Below are 17,483 nucleotides of genomic sequence, written 5' to 3'. Positions count from 1 at the left end.
TCCTAACAAACCATAAACCAATAGAAAGCTTGTTTATTCAGCTTTCGGGTCACACATGCTATTTTAATGCTTAGTTTTAAGTGATAAAATTATCGAATGCAGTGGGACTTTAACAACATTTTATCAATATTAAAAAACTCTTTGTCTATATATTTATAGATAAACAGTAGCTCTCTAGACATTCTAGACTTTAGACTTAAGCTAGTTGTATCAAGATTCAGAGTTTGATGATTGACCAACAGGTGAAAGGTTTTCCCAGTTTATATGAGTTAACCATTGCTTCAGTCTCTCAGTGTACTGACAGCATTATGTCCTCTCTAGCCATTCATCCACCAGCATGTCTGTTACAGCCCTTCCCTATCACCCAACGTCTCATGCTCGGACCAGGACCATCCAATGTACCTGCACGGATCTCAGAGGCTGGAGCGCAGCCAATGTTAGGCCATCTTCATCCAGAAACCATTGAGGTACGTAGTTGATACTTTAAGAGTAGCTGAAACAATGTAGTAAATTAGGTTTTAATGGTTAGATACATGGGTTTACTGTGAATATATTAGAATGTATTGGTTGGAATAAATGCAATTATTAAGTAAAATAATTGTGGCTTGTGAGATAGCAGTAATATGTTCTTATATCATAAGAGGATATAAAGTGTACAAAGGAAAAAGCAAAGTATCCTACTAAGGCCCTGCTTTAAAAAGGTGTGGTACCTTTAGCTAAGTAAATAAGCTAAAATCCTGTTATTCCAACTTATCTAACCTTAAACCCATTATAATTATCTGGAGTATATCATATCATTTTATATAATTTCTACCATTTGTAATACTCAAATCATCAATACCAAATAACAATATTTAATGTCCATTTCTTTGGTAGTACCTGTGTATGCAGGATAACATACAGTTATCTGGGCCTGTATTCATGAGAAGTCTTAGTGCAAAGAGTGACTCCTAGTGACAAAACTCTAAGAAAATTCTTAGAAATGTGGGCGGTTTCCCTTAAAATTACAGAAAAGATATATATATATATATATATATATATATATATACATATTAATGGTGATTAACCATTAATTATTTTATACACTTTACCTGATGCAGCAGAGCTAATAACAGCGACAAACTAAATACACTCGTCCACCGAGTGATCAGCAGATCGTATATCAACTCTAAGAAATATTACTCCCCTGGCCTGGAAAAACAATATTCTTACTGTAGTACAGTACCACTTCAAAAATCTTACGAAATCAAGCAGTTTAAGTGACGTTGATATGTGATAAATAAACACAGAAACAATTCGAGCGTGGATACACATGCGGTTTATTTATCTACACTACGGGGGAACTAAAATCAACTAGCTAACACAAACCAAACATTAACAAACAAACACAAAAACGTAAAACAGTAGAGAATGAAAGAAATAGATAAAGCAAAGAAAATGGCAGCATTAAATCGGCTATTCACATCTGCATGAACCATCAAGGACAAATCTCCTTATTTAAAAGGGGCAAAGCTTATACGCAACCGGTTATCAATAGTTCAGATACTTGCATTGGCTTCTTTGTTTCTCGGGACACGTGCTGGCGTGCGTATCAAAGGGTCCTGATGCGTTCAGAGCGAGCCGGGAGTCTGTTGATTTAGTTTGAAGCAAAAACTGCCTGAAGAAACTGTCTCTGAGGAGAGGTAGGTCTCGAGAGGTTGAAAGAACACGAGCGAGCAGAACGCGCAGGAGCGCGAATGCACCCACGCGGACGAACATACACAAAAGAGCAAGCTTTCCTGCATGTTCAGATGTTTTAACACAGAGGGCGTCACGCCCCTCCAAGGTGGGCGATCCAATGTGATGAGATAGTTTGGGGGCGCGAAAACATGTTTCTTTGTCCGGCACACTCACTCATTTGCATTTATGGTCGCCTGGGAGTTTGGAGCAGGAATAGACTTAGAATAGAATAAAATGAGTATGGTATAAAATACATTACTGTGCTATACACCATATTCTAAGACATGAAAAGGGAAACACGTAGATATGAAACATAAAGGGGTTACAATTACATTGACCTGTAGTTTGGACAAGAATGTAAATATACACAGAATACCACTAAGCACATATGCCTTTGAGGTTACAGGTGAAGGAGAATAACATAGAGACAAGCATACAATGTGGAGATTCATGTGTATACACTTTAAACCAGTCTTTTGTGGCTAAGGAAAGAGAAAGAGACATTCTTTTGGAAGAATTTGAGGCTCTCAGGAGGCCAGGTGGCTTTTCTCACTTTGGTGAACAGTCCTGTCCTCCCCCAAGAACCTCCTTTGAAGTCTAGGGGAGAGTATTCGAATCTGTCGTGGTCAGTGATGAAGGTGTTGAGAATAGGACATTTGGCCACACTTGTTGGTGCCTGGTCGTAGTCCTGCTGAGAGGTTACTGTGTTTTATGATCACACATGGTAAACTTTGATCCGACCATACCCTACAAGTCTCAAATTCGAAGTAGCTAGCATCTCCTTCGAAAGTGTCAACAGGTCGATTGCTTCTGCTGCTGTAGACGTTGACAAAAGCCCATCATCGACATAGAATTCTCTCTCTACGAAGTGCTTGGCATCTGGTCCACACTCCTCTTCACCATAAGCCGCTGCTCGTCAGAAACCATGAATAACTACAGCAGGAGATGGACTATTTCCGAACATGTGCACCTTCACGCGGTATTCGATGATCTCTTGGCTGGTGTCATTTTCCTTGAACGAGAGGAAACAAAGGAAATCTCTATCTTCCTTTTTCAAGGTGATGCTGTGAAACATCTGTCCGCCGTTACCGCCACCAGCTCCATTCTGAAATGCAGTAAGACTCCCAAGAGGCTATTATTTAAGTCTGGACCAGAGAGAAGAACATCGTTCAAAGAGATACCCTGCTTTTTCGCGCTGGAGTCGAAGACGACTCTCATCTGGCCAGGCTTCTGTGGGTGGTACACGCCAAAGGTAGGTAAATACCAGCATTCCTGACCTTCTCAAAGGGGAGGGGCTACCTCAGCATGATCACGATCGAATATGTTCTGCATGAAAGTAATGAAATGCGACTTCATCTCAAGTTTTTTCTCCAGTGTGTGCATAAGTGAAGATAGGCGTGTTAATGCCTGGGCTCTATTATTAGTGAGTCACTAATGGGGTTTCCTGAATGGAAGTCCATAAACATCTCTCCATCCATGATGTCTAGAAAGTGCCTGTCTTCAATAGACAATCCGACTTTGTCATCATCCTTCGACTTCTCAAAGATGGTGTGATTAGCGTAGTCATAAAAGATGAAGGTATCACAGGTCAAAGATGCTTCAGGCCGGGGCTTGAGGTCGAGCTTCTCCTTGACGCTGAGTTTGTTAGGACATGGAGGAAGTAGAGAAGGGCGTCTGTTGTCCAGTACATGGGTGCGGTAAGCACTGAGTGTTGCAGATCGATGCACAGATCCTAAGCAGACGTCTCCTACTACATTTTCCCTTAAGAAAGTCCTGCGCTCGTCCAAGGATTTGTTCTTAAACCCTCTGCAACGTTTGAGAGGGTGGGGCTTCATATGAATAGGACAGGTTTTATCCACATCATCCCACTCACGGTTTGAGTTGCTTGTCTGACTCCTCCATCTTGTGAGCGTAGACAGGGCTTCTCGTTTGCCTGTTAAATGGCTGCTCCAGTTTCAACACAGTATTGATTCCCGTAGACAGAGATCGTTGCGTGCTCAAGCTTCTTTGCAGATGAAATTACAGAAGAACAGAGGGAAGGCGACTTGATGTACTATCTTATACCGAGAGCCTTGAGTCATCCACTTCTCCTGAAGACTGTAAGGTAACTTATATACTATGGGAGCCACTCTTCGCGTGGTGTCAAGATAAGGGAGTGATAAGTAGCCTTCGTTTTTCGCAGACTCCACTTCCTGTAGAAGATCTCCGAGCTCTCGAAGCTTTTTGGCATCCTTGCTGCTGATCTTTGGAAAGCTGTTGATCCTGTCGAAGAGGGCTTTCTCGATCATTTCCGGTGAACCAGAACAATCCTGCAAGCGCTCCCAAGCCTTCTGCAAACCTATGTCTGTTACATGCACAGCTCTGGTCCTCCGCACATAGTGTGAAGACTGATCTCCTAACCATTTAGAAAGAAGGTCTAACTGTTCAGTGGCTGACAGGTGCAAACCCTCGATGATGTTAGCAAAAGATGACTTCCATGCTCAATAATTCTCAGGACTCAACTCAACTTTATTTATATAGCGCTTTTTACAATTTTCATTGTTACAAAGCAGCTGTACATAAGACATATTGACTATAAGCAAAACAATTAAAGTTGTACCTGCAAAAACAAGAAAAAATTGAAAACACAGAAGACAGACATACCCACATACAAAACACTCGACGCACACAATATGCACACGTACTAACACACATAGACATAGACACACACACGGATGCGCACGCACACACATGTACACAGACAAGTACGCGCACACACACAGACACACACGCACACACACATGCTCAGTGAGAGCACACATTTAAGATAAAGGAGAGAGAAGCACAGGTCAATTATAACAGACTATAAATTCCTATATGCAATATTAATTAAGTAAAACTTTAAAATTCTAAAGCAGCTCCCCCGGCCAGGCAAATAGTGCAAAAAACAGTATGCAAATGGTGGCGAGGAACCCAAAACTCTAATTGAGAAAAAAAAACTCAGGAGAACCCAGGCCCAACCAGGGGATTCCAGTTCCCATCTGGCAAAAGCTGCTGCCTCTGCACAAGCTCCAGGGAGCTTGCACAACAAGGCTAAATAAAATAAATAAACTTACTAATAAGGTAAATTATAGTTTAGTTTACAGTAAGTAGGACGATCATCAAACTTGGAAAGAGCTGATTTAATGAGCTCTCTGCGTGCTATGTACCTGGTGATCTCACTCACATTAGCGTCATTGTGAAACGATGGTTGAGGTGTTGTCTTACATGGTTAAGAAATGAACGGCGGTGCTTGGAATTTATGGCTAGTAGTTTGCACTGACCTCTGAGGCTGTTGCATAGTACTCTTTGTATCATGTTTACGTAAGAATCTCTGACGTCCCAATCGGTAAAGTGATGCTGCCTTAAGGGTGTTTCAGTCTTCAGTACATGGACAATAGGCTCTAGAGGTGAGAAGCGGCTGGAGAAATATTTTCTCCTGCCGCTTCCAGTACCTTTGCTTCAGCGAGGGCTGCTGCTACCTCACTCTCGTTCTTTAGCGTTTATAGCGATGCTTCCATGCGAGCCTCCGTCACTTTCAGTTGAGCTTATTCAATCAAGATCTCAGATTCCTTTTTAAGGAAAGGATGGAAAGAATCCGGAACTCTGTGGTTACTTACTAGTTAACCTCTAACCCGAGAGTCACATGACTTAAACAGCCACTAAGAAATTAGCTCAGTTATCAATGTACTTTGTAGTTACACCAAACTGCCACAAGGTAGTGCTAAGAAAAAATAAACAAATCTGTGACATGACAAAGACACCTACGTAGAAGCACTTAAGTTAAATTAGGAGCTTTCTAAGAGGATTCTAAGAAGCTTTAAAAATACAAGCCCTGGTTACTATCATAAAAAAACTTTTATCATGATAAAAGATTGCTATGGTTCACATCAACTCTCTCAACTCAACTTTATTTATATAGCGCTTTTACAATTTTCATTGTTACAAAGCAGCTGCACATGAGTCACATTGACTACAAGCAAAACAATCAAAGTTGTACCTGCAAAAACAAGAAAAGGTTGAAAACACAGAAGACAGACACACCCACACACAAAACACTCCACACACAGAACACGCACCAACACACACACGGATGCGCACGCACACACACACAACACACACACGTACGCACACAGACAAGTACGCACACACACACACGCTCAGTGAGAGCACACATTTAGGATATTTAGGATAAAGGAGAGAGAAGCACAGGTCAAATATAACAGATAATAAATTCCTATATGCAATATTAATTAAGTAAAACTTTAAAATTCTAAAGCAGCCCCCCCGGTCAGGCAGATAGTGCAAAAACAGTATGCAAACGGTGGCGAGGAACCCAAAACTCTAATCGAGAAAAAAAACCTCAGGAGAACCCAGGCCCAACCAGGGGATTCCAGTTCCCCTCTGGCAAAAGCTGCTGCCTCTGCACAAGCTCCAGAGAACTTGCACAACAAGGCTAAATAAAATAAATAAACTTAATAATAAAATAAATTATAGTTTCACATACATCACAAACATCAGTGCCCTGATCACCCTGTCTGGGTTTATTTTGAGCAAATGACTGTATATTTTCACTTACAAAACCCACATCCGAGTAAATGTGAACAGTAAACAGAGTAAAAAGAGTTTTCTGTTTATTTCAGATAATGAATCATATCAAGAGTGGCATTCAGTATGCATTTCAGACTCAAAACAGAGTGACTCTGGCTGTTAGTGGACCAGGTCATGCTGCTATGGAGTGTGCCATCTTTAACTCACTTGAGCCTGGAGACAGTGTGCTCATTGCAGTCAATGGCATATGGGGGGAAAGGGCTGCGGAAATAGCTGAGAGGACAGGTACTGATTCTGCTTTTATAACAAGAATAAAGCCTGAAACAATAGTTATAAAGGTGATTCTGAACATCAATTCACATCTCATATACTCCTCAACAGGTGCCAAGGTGAACACAATTGCAACCTCTGCTGGTGGCTACTTTAAAAATGAGGAAATTGAGCAGGTACTGTTGTCACGTCAGCATTACAAATTACATAATCCATTTACCAATTATATACTGTATGTGTAAAAGGGTATGTGCTGTTTTTACAGGCGGTAGACAAATATAGACCAATGGTGTTTTTTCTCACCCATGGGGAATCATCCACAGGAGTGGTCCACCCAATAGATGGCATAGGTGACCTTTGCCACAAGTGAGAAATCGCTTTGTGTCCAGAGCATTTATTTCAATGAATGCCAGATTAAGAAATATTTTGAGTGTACTTTTAACTCACTCATATTCTATTGTCTGTGTTTTACTGGTGTTACCACCTAACACCCTTAACATCCATAAAGCATTTTGACCATTCTTATAATTTATTAAATATAAAAAATGTACAATGTAAACAAATCGTAAATTGTTTTTTAATCTGATCTGTCACTCAGGTACAACTGTTTGTTTCTGGTTGACTCTGTAGCTGCATTGGGAGGTGCTCCAATCTACATGGATAAACAAGGTAATAGCATGTTATGTGCTCTTTGATCACTACCAATGGCAAGGAATCTGTGATTTTAAATGTACAAATATATCTTAAGGTATTGACATTATGTATACCGGCTCTCAGAAGGTCTTAAACGCCCCCCCAGGAACAGCGCCAATATCTTTTAGTGAGAGAGCCTGGTAAGACAAAACAGCTACAAACATCAGTAATGCCAGATTTTCTTCATCTAGCTATGTGGTATCTCAGTTGTATAGATTTCACTTTTATTTTGCAAAACAGCAAGAAAATATTTAACAGGAAAACAAAGCCTATCTCGTACTTTCTGGACATGAGCTGGCTGGCAAATTATTGGGGTTGTGATGACAAGACTGTACGTGCGTAAGGACCTTTTATCACATTTACTAACTGCAGATGTGAAAAGGAAATCAAACATTAAAGGCTTAATATTAATATGAATAATTAATTTAAATTCATATTACGGTAAAAAATAACACACGATTGTTTCTGCAGCTATCATCACACCGGGCCTGTCTCTGCTTTTTATAGTCTACGGGAGAGTCTGGCAATTCTCGCAGAAACTGTAAGAGCATTTACATATTACATACATTTTATACATATTACATATGTATGAAATGTATTTACATATTATAAATTTTATGTTTTTCATTCCTAGGCAAATGTCAGTTGGGCTTCAACCATAATCAGACCATAATGCCTAATTTCCTGAAGCTCTTGACTTGCTGGTTCAAGCAAACACATTAAAACTTTGAATAACTATAAAAACAATGTTTTTACTTTTTTTATAAATTAATGTCTTCAAAACCATAAATCAATTCAGCTAATACTTTATTACAAGGCCCATACTGACCAACACCAAGAACAAATTACCTCAAATAAAAGCAGAAAGAGATGCCACTATTTTTTTGTCATATCTTCTGTTTTATAGGGTCTTGATAACTTATGGAAACAACACAAAGAAGTTGCAGAATACTTCCACAAAGGGCTAGAGGAGATGGGCCTGAAACTGTTTGTGCAGGACAAGGTTAGGACAAGCGAAGGATCACAAACATCCCTATAAAAAGCATATTAAATGACAGTCACTATTATTGCCTGCCCTGAAAACCTATTATGTCCATTAGAAACTAAGACTTCCTACAGTGACCACAATAGTAGCTCCACCGGGATATGACTGGCGTGAAATCACAGGGTACATTATGAAGACCTATAACATTGAAATCTCTGGGGGTCTGGGGCTGTCGGCCGGCATGGTAAGAAACGACTGTGTACCTGAAGAGCATGGCATATGTTACAGAAACTAATGGGTTGGTAATTCTTTCATTTTCTCATGTTGTTTCACAGGTTTTGCGTGTGGGACTGATGGGATGTAACAGCAGCAAGGCCAATGTGAACAAGGTGTTAGAGGCTTTGGCTGATGCCCTTAAACACTGCCACAAGAGCAGAGTATGACAGAATGACTGGACATCACATTTCTAAACCATTTTCTCAACCTTAGTGCCATTTAACATGAATTTTGGCGAATTATGTAATAGGATAGTCTTATGACCAACTTTCCTAGGACACAGTATCCATGTGAGAGATAAAAAGCAGTCAAACGTATTTTCTCTTCACACCATAACCATGAATGTAACCACAAATAAAGTTAAAAACTTTATCACGGCAAGCTCCTTAATATGAACATTATTTGAAGTTATGAAATTGGAGTTCAGTTGTCCGATTGTAACTAGCCGGGTAACTAACAGGTTTTGAAAACATTTTTGTACAGATAACAAAACTGACAAATCACATTTTGATCTAAAAACTTTGGCTGGCACAAAGCTCACCATTCCATTTTTGTTGTTTACCAGAACCTCACATAGTAAAGTACACTTGTGTGCACAGTCTGTTCACTGTATGATGTACTGTAACAAATAGTTATGTAGTGCAAGTTTAGTTCACCTTGCACAGTTTTAACACACAGATTCCCAAAACAGGCTTTGAATATTTAAGGGTTCAGTTTGGTTAACCAAACTCAATAAATTGTGTGTAAACGTCCCTGTATTTAGCACTTGATAATTGTCACCACTCTTACTGGATACAAAACGAGCCACACCACAAATACCTTGTAACAGTTTATTGTATGTCCTCAGGGAATAACGGAGATAACCCACAGGTAAACGGGTTAATTAATCTGTCAGAGCCAAGGCTAGAACCCAGGCGTGATGGTCAGAGGTTCTGCCCCTGAGCCACAGGGAGATATAGAATCCAACAGACAGACGCACTCTTAGAGGAAATCAGATGAGTTTTATTTCCAGCAAAAAAGCCTTAACTGCAAGGAAGGTAGAAACAAAAATGTCTGGATCAAAATGTTCAAAGAAACTACAGAAGTCAAAAATTAGATCTCAAACACCAGACTCAGGGAACACATCCAAATAGCAGCAACAAAAAAAAAACTAAAAGCACTTGAGAAAGCAGGAAACCCTATCCAGAGAAATGTACAGCAGTAACTACTTATGTACAACAATAACCAAGCAAAGGCGCAGAGAAACAGAGCTACTTAAATAAAAAAGCACAGACAAGGCACATGTGAAAACAATCCCACTAATTACTGGGGCAGCAGAAGGCGTGAGAACCCAGTAGGGACCTCTAGTGGTAAAATATAAAAGATGACAAATAAAAACTCTTGACAGTAATCCACAGGTAAACAGGTTAAGTAATCCATAGGTAAAAGGGTTAAGTAATCCACAGGTAAACAGGTAACAACTGGGTCAGCACTAAACGAACACATCAGACGAGTAGACCTGACAACAAACATGAGCTGAAGGTGAGTAGAGTCCTGGGGGGTATTCCAGAAAGCAGGGTTTCGGTTGATTAACCCAAAACCTGTTTACCCTGATTTTGTCGGTTCCAAAACACCTGATAAGAGTTAGTTCAATCAACCTCCTGAAAGATACCCAGAGTTAATGCGCGCTCACAGAAACAACATGAAAACATTGTCAATGGATCACAGATTTTACGAGTCACCATGGAAACGGTCAGGAAGCTTAAAGTTTGTGACTGTAAAACAACGTTATAAATCAGAGTTTTTTTCACAGAAGACTTTAATCTGCATCAGTGTATAAAGTTCGGAATAAAAATCATAAAATTAAATTATTTAAGTTATGTGTTTATAAAACTACAAACGCTATAAATTAATTATTTAATTAAGTATATAAATATGTTAAATATATGCACTATTTTTATACTATAATATATACTGGCTATCTTTGTTACATAAACCGTAGATTTGTTGAGATGTTTGTAACTGTTATTTAATGTGTCTATCATGGTATCTTACCAAAATGGTGTTGTGTATATGTATACCTTAAAATAAAGTGTGACCATCTGATCACATTGCTAATTTTGAAGGCAGTATTAAACCTGATTTTTGTTCCTTCTCTGTATGTTCCTTAAAAAAATCAACCTTTATTTGGTTTTCTGAACCAAACTGACTTTGCATTGTATCAGCTTTATTTGCAACAGTTGCTGATGTAGTCATATTAATGGAGATTCTTTTAATTCTAGAAACTACTACATTGGTCATAATTTTGGGAAAAAAATGTGTAATGCTTTTCAAGTGCACTACACTATGTATGATGATTAATTTGCAGCAGAGGATGAAGGTCTGCTGTGACAGAGGTAGAGGTTTAAAATGTTCGGCCCACTCACATAGGCCCAATATATCATGTAGCCTATATATATCCCTTTCAAATACGCATACATTTTGTTTTTTGTTTGTTTCTTTTGACTTTGTTTGCTAAAAGGCCATGGCTTTCCAAATGTTAAAAGAGGTGGAAACGGCCTAACCTGACAGGCTAATTGTAATTTGGAGAAAGTTCTTTCAATACTAAACTGTAGGAGGAGGCTGAGGACCAGAAAGACATTTTTAAGGAATACAGTCAGTATGAAATTCCTTAAGTATAAGTTTTTTACATTTTTTTATGTAAATGGATATAAAATTATAATAAGAATTTAAATATGTGAACAGTATGCCATAGGTGATCCCATTGGGGGTCACCTAATAAAGCCTTGGAAACCTGCCAGCCTGGTAATCGTACTTGCAACCTTTGAGTTTTAAATCTGGCGCTCTAACCATTAGGCCACAACTATCTTTGACCCAATGCATCAAATATTGCCTAATAAGTGGACAAGAGTAATGATATGCAATTGCTCTGGAGTTAAAATTTAGTATTTAAGTATTTAATATAAATACATAAAGTTTAACAATAACAGCTTACATTATTTTATTTAAATATTATTTCATTTAAAAACGTTAAATAATAAAATTAGTTGTGAATGCTAAATTGCGATGGGTGAGATTGGAAATGTAATTGTAATATTGCTGTAAAATTATCATATATTTGTGGCGAGGGGGGCGTGGTCCAGCGAAGTCTGGAGAGAAAGGGACGGGAAACCGGCGGGAAATAAGTAGGTCAAAGGATGATTATAAACACCTGTCTCTTGTTTCAGTGATTGGCAAGAAGAGAATAAAAGCCAACACGAGCGGAGGACAAAGGAAGAGAGAAGCACGGCGATGCAGGGCGGGAGACCTAGAGAGCTGGAGAGAGAGAAACCGAGGCTGTACCGAGAGAGCGAGCGATTGTGCCAGGAGGCCAACTTAAATATTATTTCCTTTTGCTTTGCGTTTTGATTTTGAGTTAATAAAACCTCTTACCAGCTACGCCGACCCTGTCTCCTTCCTACCCTACAGCGAACTTTGTTACAGTGGTGCCGAAACCCGGGAGGAAGGAGAACGCCACCGCCATGCAAAACCCGCCAACCTCGCCGTTTGCGGACGTCATCCAGGCGCTCGCGGGACTCCACCAGGAGCATCACCAGGCTCTGCTGGACCTACAGAAAGAGCAGGAGAAAAGGTTCCACCTGCTCCTCCAGGCCCAGACGGATGACCGCGAGCTGTTTCGGGGCTGGATTACCCAAGGTTGGCAAACCGGAGGGACACCAGCGGCCGCCTGCCCGTCGGCTCCCGTGCTGCTGCATAAGATGGGGCCTCAGGATGACCCGGAGGCTTTCCTTGAACTCTTCGAGAGGTCCGCGGAGGTATCTGGCTGGCCCCGCGATGGCTGGGCCGCCCGACTTATTCCATTGCTGTCAGGGGAAGCCCAGCTCGCGGCTCAACAGCTGCCGGTTCAGAACCTCCTGAACTACGCGGACCTCCGGAAAGCGATCCTCCAGCGGGTCGGACTGACCCCAGAGCAGCAGCGCCAGCGCTTCCGGTCGCTGGAGTTCGGGGATGGCGGCCAGCCCTTCGTGTTCGCCCAACGGCTCTGGGACGCCTGCCGCAAATGGTTGCTGGACGACGACGGCGATGTCGACACGATCGTGGAGCGGGTGGTACTGGAGCAGTTCGTGGGTCGACTACCCACGGAGACGGCCCAGTGGGTCCAGTGCCACCGGCCGGCGTCGCTGTCTCAGGCCGTCCAGCTGGCGGAGGACCACTTGGCGGCGGGACGCGGGGTCCGCGAACCCCAAACTTCTAACCGGTTTTTTCTCCCTTTCCCTAGGTCCCGTCCGGTGCCACCGGCAGCCACCCAAGACCGGAGTGGCCCGGGGGTGCGGTTTCTACCGACCGTGAAAGCGTCCCTACGGCGCGGGGAGGCTGCCGGGGGGATGTCAACTCCCGGCCACCCGACACCTTTCTCTTCTCGCCAATCCCTTGGCCTGCTTCCTACCACTGGGGCGGCGGGTAGGCCTGGGCCGGTCTGTTGGCGGTGCGGGGATCCGGGGCACCTCATCAAGATGTGTCCAGTTATGGAGGTTGGTGCGGTGATCCGGATCCCCGATGCGCCACAGGCTGCCCTCGATCAAGCTGGCCTGTACCAAATACCTGTGAGTATAGAGGGGGGTATCTATCAGGCCTTGGTGGATTCAGGCTGTAACCAAACCTCGATCCACCCAGGCGTGATTCAGTCCACGGCATTGGATACGAGCCGCAAGGTTAAGGTAAGGTGTGTGCACGGGGAGGTGGTGAGTTACCCCTTAGTGTCTCTGTCGATCCAATTTAGGGGGAAAAAGCATACGGTGGAGGTAGCCGTTAATTCGCACCTCCGACACCCACTAATTCTGGGGACAAATTGGCCGGATTTTAGCATTCTATTGGGACATTTATGCGTGGGTGTCTCTTGGGGAAAAGGTGAGTGGAAGGGGGCGGTGGCGCAGCTTGGAGAGGCTGAGCCAGGACCATCGACGACGGGTTCAGGGGAACTGAGCGCAATTGAGAGGAAAAATCTCTCATCGTGTGATGATTTTCCCCTGGATCAGTCTCGAGATGAGTCGCTCAAAAATGCCTTCGAACAGGTCCGGATGATAGACGGGCAGCCTCTCCATCCGGCGCGACCGCTCACCTATCCATATTTTGCCATCATCAAAGACAGGTTGTATCGAGTGACCCAAGACACTCAATCAAAGGAGGATACAACACAATTGGTCATCCCGAAGAGCCGCCGGAAAATGCTTTTTCAGGCGGCTCATTCAAATCCTATGGCAGGACACTTAGGACAAGGCGCAACACTAAATCGCCTAACGACCCGATTTTTTTGGCCGGGCATCCACGAGAATGTGCGCAGATGGTGCGCCACTTGTCGTGAATGCCAGTTGGTAAACCCACCGGCCATCACAAAAGCACCATTGTGCCCGCTCCCGCTGATACAGGTCCCCTTCGAACGAATTGGCATGGACCTGGTCGGGCCGTTAGAACGATCGGCACGAGGGCACCGCTTTGCATTGGTCATTGTGGACTATGCAACCCGATACCCCGAGGCAGTGGCGCTCCGCAATATTTCCGCTAAAAGCGTGGCGGACGCGCTGTTCTCGTTAATCTCCCGCGTGGGAATCCCAAAGGAGGTTCTCACGGATCAAGGCACGACGTTCATGTCACGGACACTCCGCGAGCTATACGGGTTATTGGGGGTGAAAACGATTCGTACCAGCGTCTATCACCCACAAACGGACGGCCTGGTCGAACGTTTTAACCGTACTTTAAAAACCATGATCCGGAAGTTCGTTCACGAGGACGCCAAAAATTGGGATAAATGGCTGGAACCCCTGTTATTTGCTGTGCGCGAGGTCCCTCAAGCCTCCACGGGGTTTTCCCCCTTCGAGCTACTCTATGGTCGTCAGCCCCGTGGGGTGTTGGACGTCCTAAGGGAAACTTGGGAGGACGGACCTACCGCTAGTAAAAACGAAATTCAGTATGTCATGGACCTGAGAACAAAACTCCACACGTTGGGGCGGCTCTCTATGGAGAATTTGTTACAGGCCCAGGACAGACAAAGCCGGCAATATAATAGGGGTACCAGACTACGTCAATTTACACCGGGAGAGAAAGTCCTCGTATTACTACCCACATCTAGCTCAAAATTACTCGCTAAGTGGCAAGGACCCTTTGTGGTCACACGGCGAGTGGGGGATCTCAATTATGAGGTGGTAAGACCGGACAGAGGCGATACACATCAGCTATACCACCTAAATCTCCTTAAAAAGTGGAGTGAGGCGGACGCAGTGATGCTGGCAACGGTGGTAGGAAGGGAGGATGATCTCGGACCAGAGGTGGGAGGTAAGAACCAATCTATCACGCTGGCCTCGGCCGGAGATCACCTCTCCCCTTCCCAGATCACTGACGTGGCCAAGTTGCAGGCTCGTTTTGCCGATGTATTCTCGCCTCTGCCTGGTCGTACTTCACTCATAGAGCACCATATTGAGACCACACCGGGAGTCGTAATACGTAGCCGGCCATATCGGTTGCCTGAACACAAGAAAAAAGTGGTTCAGGAGGAATTAGGCGCCATGCTAGATATGGGAGTAATAGAGGAGTCCAATAGCGACTGGGCTAGCCCGATAGTTTTAGTTCCTAAAACCGACGGCTCGGTTCGGTTCTGTGTGGACTACCGCCGGGTGAATGCTGTGTCGAAGTTCGACGCATATCCAATGCCGCGGATTGACGAATTGCTTGATCGGCTAGGTGCGGCTCGTTTTTATTCGACATTGGATTTGACAAAGGGATATTGGCAGATCCCCTTATCTCCTTTATCCAAGGAAAAAACAGCTTTCACTACGCCGTTTGGATTACACCAGTTTGTCACTCTTCCATTCGGCTTATTCGGAGCCCCAGCGACCTTTCAGCGGCTCATGGACCGCATTTTACGTCCACATGCGGCATATGCCGCTGCTTACTTGGATGATATCATTATCTATAGTAACGATTGGCAGCGGCATATGCAGCATCTAGGTGCGGTCTTGAGGTCGCTGAGGGGAGCGGGACTCACGGCTAACCCGAAGAAGTGTGCAATTGGGCGAGTGGAGGTAAGGTATCTGGGCTTCCACTTGGGTCACGGGCAGGTGCGTCCCCAAATTGATAAGACGGCCGCAATTGCAGCCTCCCCGAGGCCCGAGACCAAAAAGGAGGTGAGGCAGTTTCTGGGGCTGGCGGGATATTACAGGAGGTTTGTACCTGACTATTCGACCCTCACCAGCCCGCTGACTGACCTCACTAAAAAGGAGGCACCAGATTCCGTCCAGTGGTCGGAGCCGTGCCAGCAGGCTTTCACCCAGGTAAAGGCTGCTCTGTGTGGTGGCCCGCTATTGCACGCTCCTAATTTTGATCTTCCCTTTCTTTTACAGACCGACGCATCGGACAGGGGCCTGGGGGCGGTCCTCTCCCAGGAGATAGAGGGTGAGGAACGGCCGGTGCTGTACATTAGTCGTAAGCTCTCAAGGAGAGAGACTATGTACAGCACCATTGAGAAGGAATGTTTGGCCATCAGGTGGGCCGTCCTCACCCTCCGCTATTATCTCCTGGGCAAGGAGTTTACACTCTGTTCGGACCATGCACCCCTCCAATGGCTCCACCGCATGAAGGATACCAATGCGCGGATCACCCGTTGGTATCTGGCCTTACAACCATTCAAGTTTCAGGTGGTCCACAGACCGGGGACCCAGATGGTGGTAGCCGATTTCCTCTCCAGGAGGGGGGGGGAGGCTGCAGGCCGGATGGGGCCCCGGCCTGAGTCGGGCGGTGGGGGTATGTGGCGAGGGGGGCGTGGTCCAGCGAAGTCTGGAGAGAAAGGGACGGGAAACCGGCGGGAAATAAGTAGGTCAAAGGATGATTATAAACACCTGTCTCTTGTTTCAGTGATTGGCAAGAAGAGAATAAAAGCCAACACGAGCGGAGGACAAAGGAAGAGAGAAGCACGGCGATGCAGGGCGGGAGACCGAGAGAGCTGGAGAGAGAGAAACCGAGGCTGTACCGAGAGAGCGAGCGATTGTGCCAGGAGGCCAACTTAAATATTATTTCCTTTTGCTTTGCGTTTTGATTTTGAGTTAATAAAACCTCTTACCAGCTACGCCGACCCTGTCTCCTTCCTACCCTACAGCGAACTTTGTTACAATATTATATGTAATCTGTGCTTTCACACCCACTTGACGCTTATCAAAAACGCACACATGCGCAAACAACCCCTAAAGCTTAGTAACATTTCCTTAAAATGAACTAACCCTGGAACATAATCTGCTCCGGAGAAATTACTCCGTCGACCGTCGTGAGACAGGTTAGTTTTACCCTACTGATGCTGTGTTGTTGCGACAGTAATCCTGCTCAGTACGAGAGGAACCGCAGGTTCAGACATTTGGTTCGTGCGCTTGGCTGAGGAGCCACTGGCACGAGGCTACCGTCTGCGGGATTACGACTGAACGCCTCTAAAGCGGAATCCCTCCTGAAGGCAGCGATACCGCAGTGCCGCAGAAAGCTCGATAGGCCACGGATAGCCGGGGGCCCGTCCCCTGGTGGAGAGCCTGATGAAGCCCTGCTGGGGGGTTACAACGTCCGGTAGCACTAGGTCCGGTTAGAGCTATGTTGTGGATAACTCAGTTGGTACCGGCCTAAGGGGCAGGGCTGCTCTGCCCAGCCTGCCCCCAGGAAGGTGCTTAGTGATGGATGGAATGCCTTTTCTTTACCCAGTGGGGAAAGAAGGGAGGCGTAATAGCCGCTGATCCCCCTAGAGGAAGGGGGAAGGGCTTTGGCAGGCATACGCCCTACACATTGCCCTGTAGGATGCGGGCTGACACCGGTTCCACGCGTAGGTATTAGAACCTCGCGAAGGTGTTGGGCGTAGCCCAACCCGCAGCTCTGCAGATGTCTGCCAGAGAGGCGCCCTGAGCCAGTGCCCATGAGGAGTGTGCCCTCACTCCTAACAGGCAGGGGCAATCTTGAGATCGGTATG

The 17,483-nt window shown here is 44.5% G+C and overlaps 1 protein-coding gene across 1 annotated transcript; it reads left to right on the top strand.

Moving 5' to 3' along the window:
* Positions 1–308: 308 nt before the first annotated feature.
* agxta (alanine--glyoxylate and serine--pyruvate aminotransferase a) lies at positions 309–8,699 on the top strand. Its single transcript, XM_057328650.1, has 11 exons — positions 309–467; positions 6,381–6,573; positions 6,670–6,734; positions 6,824–6,924; positions 7,157–7,227; positions 7,307–7,391; positions 7,492–7,590; positions 7,723–7,792; positions 8,159–8,254; positions 8,352–8,480; positions 8,572–8,699. The coding sequence occupies exons 1-11, from the start codon at positions 309–311 to the stop codon at positions 8,677–8,679; spliced, it is 1,176 nt and encodes a 391-aa protein (XP_057184633.1). The 3' UTR covers positions 8,680–8,699.
* The last annotated feature ends 8,784 nt before the right edge of the window (positions 8,700–17,483 follow it).

Source organism: Triplophysa rosa, unplaced genomic scaffold (assembly GCF_024868665.1).
Source record: "Triplophysa rosa unplaced genomic scaffold, Trosa_1v2 scaffold62_ERROPOS2744091, whole genome shotgun sequence".
Classification (NCBI taxonomy): Eukaryota; Metazoa; Chordata; class Actinopteri; order Cypriniformes; family Nemacheilidae; genus Triplophysa; species Triplophysa rosa.
Note: the sequence above shows the minus strand (reverse complement) of the source record. Positions and strands in the feature narration are given on the sequence as shown.